This window comes from Micromys minutus (genome assembly GCF_963924665.1).
Source record: "Micromys minutus genome assembly, chromosome: 1".
NCBI lineage: Eukaryota > Metazoa > Chordata > Mammalia > Rodentia > Muridae > Micromys > Micromys minutus.
Genome location: NC_137969.1, coordinates 108,552,122 through 108,567,405, shown reverse-complemented (window position 1 = coordinate 108,567,405; position 15,284 = coordinate 108,552,122). Strand labels below are relative to the sequence as shown.

Here is a 15,284-nt window from a genome sequence, read left to right as displayed (position 1 = left end):
TAAACCTCTGAACCTGGAAGCCAGTCCCAATGAAGTGTTCTTCTCTATAAGAGTTGCCTTGGCCATGGTGTCTGTTCACAGCAGTAAAACCCTAAGCCACTGATACTGGCCAAATGAAAGGACACAGAAGGCTCTCTACAGGTCAAGGAGAAAACCATCTCCTGACATGAGCCATGCTACGTGTTAGTGTCAGAGCTGTGAAGAATGCTTCAAGTCCCTCTGTATCAAATTTTCAATCTTTTGGGGGGTCACTTGTCAGATAACCTTAATATTAGATATTTACACTACGATTCATAAAAGTAGTAAAATTATACTTGTGAAGTAGCAATGAAAATAACGTTATGGTTGGGTCACCACAGCATGAAGAACTGTATTAAAGGGGGCACAGCATTAGGAAGTTTGCTCTATCTGATGCTTGGCAAATCCATGGCACAAAGTTTCCACTTTTTCCCACAGGAGCTGAAGCAGGCACTGATTAAATGAAAGTGTTCTTAGTAAAAACCCATGGCCGCTCTATATTAGTGCATTAAACTAGCAAGAAGCAGACTCTTGAGAAAGGAAATGTTAAACTCTATCCTGTGCTACCTACCAGGAGTTTAAAAAGCTAACTCTGGTGATCGCGAGCACACCATGGGGAAACAGTTTCTCTGCAGAATTGTCCTTCTTCATGTTCTTACAGCCTCTCTGGGTGGGGACATCCAAGTGATGACAAGGAATAGAGTGACAGGTGAGGAGTAGGGCTGGGAAAAGCAGGGGACTCAAAAAGGGAGAGCAAGAAGATGGAGGAGAGGCAGGCCACACCTAGGATGGGAACACTCTACCTGCCTACCTGTTGCCCTGCAGAGTGCACAGCATCCACCAGAAGGAGGACATCGGCGGCCCCGCCCACCCCAGCTGCACCTCTAGAGGGAGACAGTTCCTCAGGAGACGAGATGGAGCCCTCCGGTGTCTTTCCCCCTAAGGTGTTCACTTGTAAATCTGGAGGTATTCCTCTCAACATCAATTCAGCCACAAAAGTTATGAGAACACAGGTGGCCTCCACATCCATGTTCTGCATGCTGTAGGTGGAGAACACTGTCTGGTCTGTGACGGCTACACCTGTACTGAACATGCACTGAAGTGTTTCTACCAGAGCTTTTAAGCAGTCCACACTAACTATGCATATGCTCGTACACTGTGGGAACCTAAGTAACAAGAGGATTCTCGACACTGCTTGGGGGATAGATACCAAAGGTTACATGCAGTACGCCATTTTATATATAAATATGTGCATCCGGGGAATTTGGACTCCATGGAGGGGGTCCTGGAACCAAATACCAAAGGTTGACTTTCTGCTATAACCCATTCTGATAAAGACAATCACTCTTTAAAATGCCTTTTCAACCTCTGTGGTCACCTGAGCAGCCTTCAGCCTCAGGCATAGAAATCACTCATTTTACCAAATACTCCAGCTCCTTAAAGACTTTTACCACTGGGGAGGAAACATGACACTTGAGAAGTCAGCTACAGAGATGCTGACTGTGGTTGCAGTGGCACAGAGATGTGACAGACAGAAAAGGACCACACTATAATTATAGGTAATTTCTTTTTTTAACCTACAACATTTTTTTTTCCTGGTGTAGTCAAGTAGTTGCTTAGCATGTTTAAGACCCTAGGTAGATCCTGAACATCATCGAATAACAAAATACTTTCCAAAATTCTGTATGAGTGCAATTTCATTTTTAATTGTATTAACTTTTAATTTTTCAACTAGAACTGAGAATTAAAGAGTTAAAACACTGTCACCTCAGGCATGATCATGGCATTCACGTTCATTTTGGGGTCTTACCACAGGACTCCTCCCCATACGCCCCTCTGTAGCAGCCTGGAACTGCCCCAGCTCACCTCGCCTCTCTGCGATCTGCAGGTAGCCCGTGGACAGGTACTGTTCCATGTCCTGCTGGAAAGCTTCCTCGAAGAACTTCTGCCGTTCCTTCAGCTTCAGTTGCTGGGTGTGCTCCACTTCCAGAACCTTCTGTGCATGCTGTGTATCTAGTTCAGCTGAGGAGGGAGAACAGTGGCGGTGAGAGGGGAGCGGGACACAAGGTGACACAGATGCTGCCATGGAGGATGGCATCTCCTCCGTCTGCCACGCTGCTTCCATGACTGAGCACTGCCCCGTACTCTCTCTGCGGCCCCCCCACCATTCTGCCCGCTCGTCACGGCAGGGAGAGACCTGCCAGTCCCTGACAACTTTGCAGGTAACCCTCCACCTGTTCCATCCTGACTGTTTCTACCAAATTGTTTGTCGCTTTAAAAAACATCATTTTTGTGTCTCTGTGTATAGCCACACAGAGAAGAGGGTGGTACATCCCTGGAGTTAGCACACAGGCAGTTGTGAGCCACTGGTGTAGGTGCTGGGAATGAAATCCCATTCTCTGAAGAGGCAGCAAGTGCTCTAAATACAGAGCCATCTCTGCAGTCTGTGCTCAGTCTTCTGATTTATAAATACAATGAAACAGGTAAAGACTTGAGTTTCTCGAGGAATGTACCTATATTTCATTCTTTTTCATATCTTGTCAACCAGTTCTATTCTGGGAAGATAGGAAACCCTCAACAAATGCAGTAAGAACACAAATATGTCATCCAGCCTGAAAGGAGGAGGAAATTTGGACACATGCTCCACCATGATTATATTCCATTATATATTAGATATAATGATGTAAGAGAATTATATCAAGTAAATAAGCAAGTCTCAAGAAGACAAATTACTTGTGATTAAACTAAAATACAGCACCCGTGTAGACAACATCACAGACGGGTAGAATGAAGAATGGTAGGGAAGGAGTGTTATTAATGGGCACAAAGTTTCAATTTTTTAAAAAATAAGGTTATCGGGTGGGGGAGGCAGCTCAGTGGGCAAAGTACTTATATTTCAGCATGAAGACCTGAGGCGTGATTCTCACCCTCTGTGTAAGGAGCTGGGCATAGTGGTATATTTTCTAACTCCAGCAGCAAGGGTGGGGAAAGGTAGGTCCCTGGACTCAGTGATATCCAGCCTAGCTACAGCACTGAGCTTAAATCTCAGAAGGAAAGAACATTTAGAGGTGAATGATGGCACTATTTGGAAATAGGTAAGACTTTTAAATGTATTTTATACAGTAGGAAAACTGGGGAAGAAACATGTAGCCAGCCTTGAGACATGCCTCAGCCATTAAGGGCTTATGTTCCCCTTCTAGAATCCAGTTCCTGGCACCCACCTAGAGCACCTTCCAGGTTCTGTAACTCCAGTTTCAGGGGATCTCATTCCTCTGCCCTCTGTGGACACTACTTACATGCACAGAGACAACATACACATAATTCAAAATTATGTAATTAATCAATTTAAACAGAGCAAACAGCTCACAGTGCAACAGCTCGTTGTCTTGTCTTTGCTCAGTGCTACTCCATCCCTTTCACAAATAGATCCTGAGCACACTGTCCTCTATGAATGACACACTTAAAACTCAGTAATGGAGGGTGGCACTTTTGTTTTAGATCTCATACCAAGTATAAAATGTCTATTACTTACAATATTCTGGACTTTTTTGTACTGTAATCTATACACATGCCAGGAGTACAAATTAACATTAGCTACAACAGAGACAAGACAATAAGCATGCTTTGGGCAGATGACTCTAGGGTACACTTTGAACACCTGCCCCACAGGCAGCCCCTGCAATAAGGCTTCCCTCATTGGCTCCTCCGTCACTCTGTGCAAAGGGTGGCTTCCCTCCAGCCTTTCACATACCCCGCCTGTGGTAAAACCCTTACAGTTTACACAGAACGCCAGATAGAAGTTTATTTAACCTTTCCAAGCTGCCGTCTCATCCTCTATGCAGGTGAGGTAAAAGTACGCATGTCCGAGGGGGGTTGTTAGGATTCAGGAGTGGCATATATAAACCATCAGCAATACCACACTGTACAATAACTCACAGATAAAGTAACAGGCAACACAGTGTCAATAACAGACTCTTAAAAAGCAAAGCAGTCAGGATTGCTGAGCATGCCTGTAACCCTAGCTCCTGAGAAGTGGAGGCAGAGGGATAGGAACTCCCAGGCCATGTGAGACAGTCATTCTCTCATCTCTCCCTCCCTCTACTCCACTAGGCAGCCCTGCCTAGCCTGGAACCTGGTATACAAACCATGTTGGCCTTTAACTTGTCATAATCCTGTCTCAGTCCCTAGAATCTAACTAAGGTTATTCCACCAGCCTTAGCTTCAAATACTGTTGTTTTAATGGATTTCTTTATTATTTTTTAAAACAAATATGGTATAACATCCTGAATGTTACTAAATAGCTTTAAAATTAAAGAACCAAGTAAGCATGAGAGTCCATGAATGTATTAAATATAACCTAGTTCCAAGCAGCATTACAAAATAGATAGCATGAAATCAACTAACATTTTACTGCTCTTTTTTTTTTTTTTTTTTTTTTTTTTTTTTTTTTTTTTTGCTGTCGTCATTCTTGTTGTTGATTTGGTGTGTGTGTTATGAAGTTAAATTGTTCTTTTAAGAATCCTATACTCATAGCCTTGTGGTGGTGGTGCACACCTTTAATCTCAGCATATGGGAGGCAGAGACAGGCAGATCTCTGAGGTAGAGGCCAGCCTGGACTACAGAGTGAGTACTAGGACAGCCAGGGCTACACAGAGAAAGCCTGTCTTTAGATTTGTTTATTTATGAGTACACTGTCACTTCTTCAGACACACCAGAAGAGGGTATCATATCCCATTACAGATGGTTGTGAGCCACCCTGTGGTTGGTGAGAACTGAACTGGGGAATAGCAGTCAGTACTCTTGACCACTGAGCCATCTCACCAGCCCAAGAAAGCCTTTCTTAAAAAATCAAACCAACCAACCAACCAACCAACAACAATTGAAATAGAAACTTCTGGTTTGAGACTCATGTCACAAAGATGTTTTGCAGGAGCAGACACGTGAAAGGGCATGTGGTGTTTAGAAAGAATTTAAATACGATCTCAGGTGGTGGAACCAGGTTTGTGCTCTGGTTCTTGTAGTGCTTCGCTAGTTTTCACTGACTGTGCTCCTGCTGGTTCACCTAACAGCTCGTTGCTTATCTTTGCTTGCTGTGGCTTTATAGACATAATTCACCAAAGAACTTCTCATGAGATTACAGCAGCTTCTTGCCACTTCCACAGACTCCCCAATCTGGTGGAGCCTTGGGGTTTATTTTAGATGGAGCTGCCGCTGCTGATTCATGTCTGGTGGTTTGCTAGTGAACTGAACTGCTGATATCCTGACAATAAAGACAGCAATCACCCCCCAAAGAACTATTTCTAGATAGGTCGGCTTCCCCTGTGTCCTAATAACATTTCTTTTCCACTACCTCTGATTGGTGTTGGGCTAGAAGGGAGACTGAAGCATTTAAAATCCCTTATTAAAGTAGGTTTTGAAAAATCTAAACCTACAAACAACTGACTAAAGCCATTAGGAAAGGGTATGGCAAGCAAGATTCCTGGAGTGTCATACAGATGGCCCACTATTTTACATGGCTGTGATGGGTGCACTTTGGAGAGTCACAGCCACAGAGACTCCGTCCCAGGGACTGCTTCCTGCTGCTGATATGCCTTTCCTGCCACTATTACATATCCTAATGATTCCTGGGCATCAGCCCACCCTATTGGTCAAATTTTCTGCAGATCAAAATGAAGATAAACTGTCATGAATTAATGCTGTTTAGAAGAATTAATGACTTTATAGAATTCCTGATTTGATTCAAATAATTTTAGGAAGTTTAAGGAGATGGTTGTTTTACCAGAAAGATGTAAATAGAGTTAGAATCAATAATTACCATGATACAGCAAGGCCATGTAAAACTGTTGCTTTGAACTTATAATGAGCTTATAAAATAAAACACTGCTTTGAACTTATTATCAACATCCTTCTGTAACTCCCCTTTTGTGTAAAAATGTATCCATAAATGTAGGAAGCCGTTGGTGCCAATATATGGCGCCAGCTTCCCGCCCATTGTTCAGCCTACAAAAACCTTTCCCCTCGTGTTGCTCGGCAACCACATAAGTCACAGCCCAATCTTGGGGCACGTAATTGAGCTACAGGAGGATGCACCAATCAGGTAGCAACACAAGTCTCTTAGGCATATATAAGCAGTGCATTTCTCCCCCACATGAGGAGATTGCGGGAGATCCCACCAGGCAAGCACCTAGAGAGATCCCCTGCTCAGAGAGAAGTTTCCTGCTCAGGAAGTCCCCTGCTCAGAGTGCTGTACAATAAAGGTTGTCCGCAGAAGAATCTGTTTGTTGTTGCATGCCTGTTCCTACCGGCGGGAAGCGTGGGCACGCGACACATAAAACAATTTTATAAAGAACTTTTGTCTAAGATGGCATAAAAAGGCTGAGGGCAAAAAGTATGGCTGCTGGAGCTCTGCTCCATCCACCAAATGTATATATGTATATATGTCTATCTATATGTATGTATGTGTATACATAGTATGTAGGTGTATGTGTATTATATAAGTATGCATGTGCAGCTGTGAAAGCTGTGAAACTGATGAAACAGGTAATTGGGACCAATGGAGTGGGGGAAGGGAGACAGAGAGAGGGAGAGAGAGAGAGAGAGAGAGAGAGAGAGAGAGAGAGAGAGAGAGAACCTGACTTACTTCCTTTCTTTTCTCTGACTCATGAAGACTTAATGAACTCCAAGCCTCTCACTTGGCCAGAAGCCAGTAGTTTCGGCCCCAGAATATCAAGACTGAGTTAAACTGGCTTGCTTCTGGTCCCAATCACCAATGCCATACTCCTTCACTGCCTTCCTTGGGAAACTGGATGCTGGGCCTGACATCTGGACTTTATGTGAATTTGTTTGCCATGCTAAGGAAGGCAGCAGTTCAGCCTTGGAGGGACTGTGGCAGGAGCTTTTGACCAACATGAAGGCATTGGTGCCTGGCAGGAAGGGGGACCACACTGCTAACAAGATGAGTATGAAATGTCAGAGGATCACTACTCATTTAAATGTTGTCTGAGACAACCTCACTCTGTGCATTTCTGCTTTCAGCTGGTTACTCCATTACAGTATGGACAGGGAAGACTTGTACGAGAACAGTTTAGAAATGGAACCACCAGTCAGGAAATATCACCCAGCTACAAACGCACTGCACACTGCCAACTGGCCCTGGTTCTCTAAGCAAGTGATATCCCAGTGTTGTGTCCAGTTAGCACTCGCTCAGGCTCTGCAACAGGTGCACTGCCCACGGTCCTCGAGGAACTCTTCTCTGGAACATGCTTGCCTTTCATTCATCCTAAGCGACGTACCAGTCTTTCAGGGCAGAGGCTCCCCAGTGTGGTCTCACTGATGCCTGTTGAAGCTTAGCAAACATCTAAGGTATGTGCTTGTGACAGTCACAAAATGGGAGCTGCACACTAACTGCCCATGTCAAGAGCAAGGGTACACAAGTCATGCGGGTGAGTGGTTGGAAGCCTTCAAGAGGCAGTCACTGCAGGTCAGGTGTTTAGGAGCACTGACGCACAAGCGGACAACAGCAGGACAGCAGGCAGGAAACACCAGAAAGCCATTGCATGGGCTGAGAAAAGCATAATCATCAAGGCTAAACTAGGAGTAAGAAGTGGCTACTGGCTTTCCAGAAAATGGGCAGTGGTATCACAGGGACCCATATATCAGTGCAGTATTCAGAACCGGCCATTCACAGCGATCCGTGTAAGTGCAGTGTACACCTCAAAAGCCTGCCCATTACTCAGAGCAATGTTAGCCAAGAAACCCGTGCCATAACAGAAACATCACACAAACATATCGGGTCAAAGCAGAGCATGGTGGCTCATCCTTGTGATCCCCACTGCTGAGACTGAGGCTGAGTCAGGACTGCCTGGAGTTTGAGGCTTTCTGGGGCTATGTAGTCAGTGAGTACCAGGCCAACATGGGATAGACTTTAAGACTCTGTCACATAACAAGAACAAGAAAGCCACCAAACAACACAAAAGTTACTATCAACTAATAAAATACAGCCTCTGAACTACTCAAAATTCATGTTTATAAAACAATGTTTTAAACTTTGATTTAAGGTTGACAATCCCAACGAGACAGAGACTAAAGGAATGCCACAGCATGTTTAGAATGGGGTGCCATCTGGAGAGTTAATTGGTAAATTAAAGGGGCGCATTGGCAGGAAGTTACACTGTAAACAGATGACAGCAATTCACATATAAGAAACACAATATTTGGGGGCTTAGGGATTCTGGCTGGCCTCCAAATTGCTATGTAGCTGAGGCTGACCTTGAACTCATGTTCTTCCTGCATTTTTTTCCCTCCAAGTGCCAGGATTATAATCAGAACCACCACACCTGAACTATTCGTTTTAAGTGTAACAAAAAAGCTAAGTGTATGGCTGCCTTCCTGGTTACCATGACAAATATCTGACAGAAGCAACTAAAGGAAGGAAAGGTTGGGTGGCTTACAGTTTGATGACACTGTTCATCAAGGTGGGGTATTGTTCATTAGGTCATGTTCTTTACCTGTTCTACGAATAAAGTATAAATTAAATTCTAGGGTAGCTAAGAACCTATTTAATCAGTGACTAGGGGCTAGGAGACACCTAATTGAGACAATGTTTAGTCTAGGCCTAAATTGGAATAGTAAATTTCACTTGGTGTTTTTGTTCATGACCACAACAAGCAGGAGACAGAGACCCCAAAAACAAGAAAATCCTCTTACTAACTGATAACAGCCTTCCTCTAAAACAAGTAACAGGGGCAAGGGCCTGGAACTATAGCCACTCCCAGACCTGCTGACCTGAAGTTTTTGCAAGTGGAATTCCAACTTGCAGAGCATAGATCACAAGCACACTACTATCCCCATTCACTGGGCACATGTGTAAGACATGACAGGAGGGAATAGACTATGATGGGGAATGAGGCTCACACACAGTGCCTGTGTCTCTTTTCCCCTCCCCTTTCATTCTATCAAGTTCTGTTTGTTTATAGAGATCCCTGGTGTCCCATGGTGGGGGGACCCCAGGAGAAACCACAGTCCATGGAAAACCTGTGCCAGGTTCTACAGTTGCTCTTGTCCTAGGAGGCAGCATAGAGCAGGATGCAGAAGGCTCTCAGATTCACACAAGAGATCTTGCACTTCTGCTAAGTGCTGGGATTTTGTCTGCTTTGTTCCCAAAACATCAAGTATGCCCTCAATAAATATTTAACCAATGCTGTTGGGGAAAAAACTCTGGGAGGAGAGAGAGAGAAGGAAAGTGCTTCCAGATCCAGGTCTACCCCTTCCCAAAGCTGAAACTGGTCCATCCTTCAACACTGTACAGATTCAGACACACACAGACTTGTCAACTAGTCACTGAGTGCCCAGAACCAACAATGTGCTAAGCGTATGTCTATGTAGAGGAGTAGAACAAACAGCTGATACTACAGAGTTCATGTAAATGTGTTGGCACGCACATATATGCACATGCAGTTGCTTCTAATACTGCCTGCACTGTTTTCATTCTGTTCCACTGTCTGCCCTGTCTGAGGGTGAAGACACATGGTTTTAATACTTTAAAACTTCAGCTTCACAGTATGAAAGACTGTACTACACAGATAGCATTGAGCTTTAAATTCAGATATGATCTTGCAGAGAACTAGAGTTCAAATCCTCACACACCTGTTGAGGGTACAACTGTCAGTTACTTTAGCTCCAGGGGATCTCTTTCTCTGTGCATGCACACACAAACACACACTTCGTGTATACTAGTTGCCTTATATTTAAAAAACAAACCAGAAAGCCGTAGACTAGTCAAACAGCTCAGTAAAAGCACCTGTGCAAGCATGAGCACCAGGTTTGATCCCCAGCAACCACACAAAAAGCCAAGCACCATGGTGTGTTTTGTAATCCCAGCACAGGGGAGACTGAGACTAGCAAGACTGGGCTCCTTGGCCAGTCACTTTACCCTAATCAACAAGCTCCAGGTCCCAATCAGAGATCTTGTCTCAAACAACAAGGCTTCTTAGGAGCAACAGCTGAAGCTGACATTTGCTCTACCCACACAGATGAGGCATGGTGCTACAAACCTGTAACTCTAACACTCAAGTTGGGTAGAAGGCTCAGTGCAAGGTCATCCTGGCATAGAGAACTTGAGACCAATCTTGGCTACAGAAGACTGCTTTACTCTTCTCTTGCTCTTCATCATTTCCCTCTGTTCTTCCTCTCCCCATTCCCCTCATCCCCACCCACTCTCTCTGCATTTCTCTCCTTCTACTCCCTCAACTCTTCTCCCATGCCCTAAATAAACTCCATTCTACACTTTAAAAAAAGACCTTATATTAAAACAAAATCAACAATTAAAATATAATATATGAATTAATAAGCTACTTGCTTCCAGTTCCTACACCCCAAAAAATATTTTGAAGAGAGAAGCAAGCAAGCACTGGAGATGTTTAAAATTACTCGCTATGTGGAGGTGTGGGGCCTAGCTCCTTTCCTAGTGGATGGAGTGGAAGCCACAGACACTGACATAATCTAATCCACTTACCAGCTTGAGAGATTTCAAACAAGCATGTCCTCAAATGTCTCTAATACTCTAATAGGCCAAAGCTGACTTTCAACAGCCTCCTGACTAGCAATGGTCATTTCCCAAACTACCAACACTTTTTGTTGTTGTTAATGTTCAGGCTGTACCCCAGGCTGACGTCAAATTCATTGAAATATCCCTGCCTCAGCCTTCTAAGTGTTTGGATTACAGGTATGAGCCACCAGAGTTGGCTTTTAATCCACTTTCTTCTGGAAGGCAGAGAGACTTTCCTAAAAGCCACTGTGGCCATTCTCTCTATCTGTGGCTAATTTAGCAGAGACCATAAGGTCCTTCCAGGGGCAGGTAGCACTGTGCTCCAGACTAATGACCACACCCAGATAGTGTGTGTCCCCCACACTGTATTCTCTTTCAGCTAAAACACTACTCCCTCACACAGCATTCTATGACCTCCCATCCAAACAGACCCCAACAATTAGAAAACTTCTAAACAGAACAGGAGCCTCAGTCAAGTAAAACAGAGTTCTGGGATATGGAAAGAAAGCAGAATTCTTTTATTTTTTTAATTAAAAGAAAGCATTAAAATGAAAACATTTGAAGCTAATCATTGTGGTGTGTATCAATAATCCCAGATTCAGGAGGCAGAGAGACAGAGAGTTATAGCAAATTTGAAGCCAACATACTTTGCACAGAAAGTTTCACACCAACCAAGCCTATCTAGAGAGATCTTACCTCAAAACAACCAAACAAAACCCCCACCAAAACAAAAGGTCTTATTTACACTCAAAATATACTGAAAATCCTTATGCAAGGAAAATACTGGCAAACTAAAGAACTAGTCTGCCTCCATCTTAGGTTTAAAAGCCATCTTATAGTAAAGACAAACTAGGTTCACTCCTGTTTATGATTAAACCTGGTCTTCATCATAAGAACTGGGCTATACCACACTTGTAACCTTAGTTGGGAATGGTACTCAACTGTCTGTTCCAGGAATGGCAACCATGTCTCTGTTTCGAGGAATTAACAGCCATCTTGCACCAAGACCTTGTTTCAAAAGAGTTGCTATGGCTACCATGTTATGACTGCCTGCTATTGTGACCATCTTGCAATCTTGACTTTGTCTCAGGGGGTGTCATGACTAACTTGTTCTGCTTATGTTCTGTAAGGCTGTTTATTTTGCCTGCCAAATCCCCCATTTGGAAACCACTTCCTGGTGAGCCACAAAAGCCTCATCTTCCCCACATCCAAGGATGACATCTAGAACCCTGCCTTAGGAGGATGCTGCCCCTTTACATTTTTTTTTAAGTTTGCTTTAATTAATTTGGGCATGATGACTTGGTGGTCCGTCTCCTCTCATCTTTGGGATTAACAAAACCATATAGATTCAGACACAGAACTAGTCTAATAAGTTCATAACTACTTTTGCATTGCTATAACAAGAACACTGGAAAGGAAGCAGTCAGGGGAAGGCTCTGTCCGCTCACCTTCTCAGAGGAAACAGCCAGTCGCACTGGAGGGCCAAGGCCCCACAGAAGCCCAGTGCAGAACAGTGGAGCATCAGCAGTGACTTCACAGAATGAACCAGGAAGTAGAAAGTGTGGAAGAATCAGACCAGAAAGCAGAGACTCATGGAGCAGGGATATCACGGTTTGAGTATACAATGTCCCCCAACAGGCTCTCGTCTTGAGTACTAATTCCCAGCTGGTGGCTGTTCTGAGAGTTTGGAAAGTCTTGAAATGGGGCCTAGTTATCACATGCATACAGTGCACTTAAGAGCCCAGAAGAGAGCATGAAATTCCTTAAAGTGGACTGAGCTGCTATGTGAGCACAGGAAATCGAACCTGCGTCCTCTAGGAAAGCAGTAAATGCTCTTAATAAGGAGACCATTTCTCCAGCTCTCAGGAATGGGTCTTAATGGTGGTAAGTAACTATTTTAGTTCTGCCCCCAAAACTTGCTGCTTCCTGTCTGTCACAATGTGTCCAAATGTCACATGCTCATGCTACCACAGAGCAAACTGATCTCACTGGGATGTCTTCCCTGGCAAACAGTTTTTTTTTTTTTTTGTTTTTTTTTTTTTTTTTGGTTTGTTTGTTTTTGTTTTTTGAACAATGAAACAAAAGAAATCTTTCCTTGTTTCTCTCAGGGACACTGGCAGGCACATGGGCACATTGATGAGAAAGTACTTAACGTGAGTGTTAGCCTCGAAGGTTTATCACCAGTGACCTGGTTTTGCCAGCCTTCAGACTGCAAGCATTTTAAAATGCTCAATATCAGTAAAGATTAGTCAGGGCCAAATCAAAATTGCACATTCACTTTTTAAAAAAAATTTATTTATTATGAGTACACTGTAGCTGTCAGACACACCAAAAGAGGGCATCAGATCCCAGATGGTTATGAGCCACCATGTGGTTGCTGGGAATTGAACTCAGTATCTCTGGAAGAGCAGTCAGTGCTCTTAACCGCTGAGCCATCTCTCCAGCCCACACACTCACTTTTATGGCTATAATTTAAAAAGACAGATAAAGGCTTAGGGGCATCTCTTCATAAGCAAGCATGTGTTATCCTGATCAAACCTCAGTAGTACAAAAACATAACAAAACATACTAACAAGTGCAGAGAGAAGCAGCAGAAACTGGAACTGCACACACTGCTATTAGGAATGTAAAATGTCAGTGCCATCCTAGACAAGTTTAGCCACTTCTCTAAGAAATGGCCAGCAAAACTTACCACACAACCCAGCAACTTCTATCCTAGAAATCTACCCAACATACATGAAGAACGACGTGGATATTTTATGTAGCAGATGCCTACAGTAATAACATCTATCTCAGCATACACATAAAACAAAGAAACCAAGCGAATACATATAATGCATGTCATTCACATCAAATATCCAGGAAGTCTACAGACAGGAAACTCATCATGTCTGTGTGAAGAACAGACATAATGAAGTAGAAGCAGAAAGGCATCTTCGGAGGCACTGTTCTATACCGCTAACAACTAAAATGTCCAGGTACACACTGACAGGTAACTGTGGAGTCTGAATGCTGTACTCATTGAGCTGTTACAGACCCACGATCTAACAGGATCGGCAGCTGCTCTGGTGCAGCACATTAAGCACCCAAAGGGAAATATGGAGCTCTGCTTCCTTCCTTTCCACAAGGAACGATGGAGCAGAAGGAGCCTAGGCTCTGGGGTCAAGACCATAATGCTTGGCCATCTGCCTCAACACAGACTAGAAGGTGCCATGTTAACAACCCGTGACAGCATGGCAAATGTCTCCCGACAGGGTGCAGGAGTATTTACAAAGACAGGAGACGCAAGACATCTCTCTCAGTCCCATCGTCACTGAAGCGGTCACAGATCTCCAGAGCTCCATCAATACACCCCATCCCACCTCCCTACCCAAAAAAAGGATACTGTGGCATAAATCTGCCTAACACTGGTCTGAGAAAACAAAACTTTTGTGCTTTACAATACAAAACCCTCTAAAGGTAATGAGCAGGGCTCAATCAAGGCCAGAGACCTGGAAAAGGAGTAACTGCCAGAGAAACTAAGAAGTGAAGAAGGAAGCAACTCATTGCTCCCCATTTTCCTGGATCCCTTGTCATTAGACAAGAGACTTCAGAGCTTCCTTAACACTGCACTAACTTTCCAGTTCTAACAAGGATTGCATTTCCCAAATGCACAAACAAGATCAGCAACGCAGCAATAAAAAACATCCTGCTAGGAGGTGGAAAGACTTAATGGGTAGGGCTCTTGCCCACACAAGCCCAATAACCAGACCACAGGCCCATCTAAAGTCAGGCGGGTACGGTACCATTTTCACTGTAGCACTTTGGAGGCAGAGGCAGGAGGTCCCCGGGGCAAGCTGGCTGAGTCAGTCAACTCCAGGTTCTGCAGGAGACCCGACCTCGGTACATAAACTAGATGGGTATAGGAAGACACTTGATACCAACTTCATTTCTCTACCTGCATGTATGTGCAACTATAACACACACACACACACACACACACACACACACACACACACACACACACACGTTCACTTAGTATGCCAACACAAACAGAAGAATTTTCACAAGGCCCCAAGCCCTAAATGAGGGGCTATGAGCAGTAAATGGCTACTGAAAAATGAATCTGTCTTCTCTTGGGATGAGTTCCCACAGGTTATATAAACCAAAGCAGTCAGCCCCAAACCCATGGATATAAGAGCAGCAACAAACAGGACTCAGTAGGTTATATGTGTGTACATGTATGTATGTATACATGCATGTGTAACATCAATTACAGGAAAAAAGGTCATTAATTTGAGAGGGAGGAGAGTGAGAAACAAAGGTAATGCAGATATAGTAATCATATCTGAAATTTAAATTTTTAAAAGGTGTCTGCTCAGAAAGGAAAGAGGAGGTACTGTATCAAGGTTGTATAACCTGGTAGTCCCAACAGCTATCTGCCATATAATCCTCTCTGAACTTTAATTTAGCTCAATGACAAAAACACTTTCCACAAACAAAACAAAAACCTATTTGGTTCAAGCTGACCCAGTCGATCACATACACCGAGGCTTTCAGTGTAGCCTCACTCTGCCATGGCTACGCCTCCTCCCCCGCTCTGAGAAGAGCACTGTGCAGTGCAGTCAAAAAGCCAACCATGTGATGAGGGGCAGGAGAAAGGTCGCAGAAAGGCAGCCAGGGCTGCAGGCTCCCCAGTGAGCCAAAGGCAGGACAAGCCAGAACTCAGGAGGTGTGTCTC

At 43.9% G+C, this 15,284-nt stretch overlaps 1 protein-coding gene across 1 annotated transcript in view; it reads right to left on the bottom strand.

The window, feature by feature from the left end:
* The window catches only part of DTNBP1 (dystrobrevin binding protein 1), a 90,046-nt gene that overhangs the window by 11,494 nt on the left and 63,268 nt on the right, over nucleotides 1–15,284 (bottom strand). Inside the window, exon 8 of the mRNA XM_080941192.1 lies at nucleotides 1,885–2,040. Coding sequence (XP_080797318.1) covers nucleotides 1,885–2,040 — 156 coding nt within the window. The remainder of the gene's footprint in view (nucleotides 1–1,884; nucleotides 2,041–15,284) is intronic.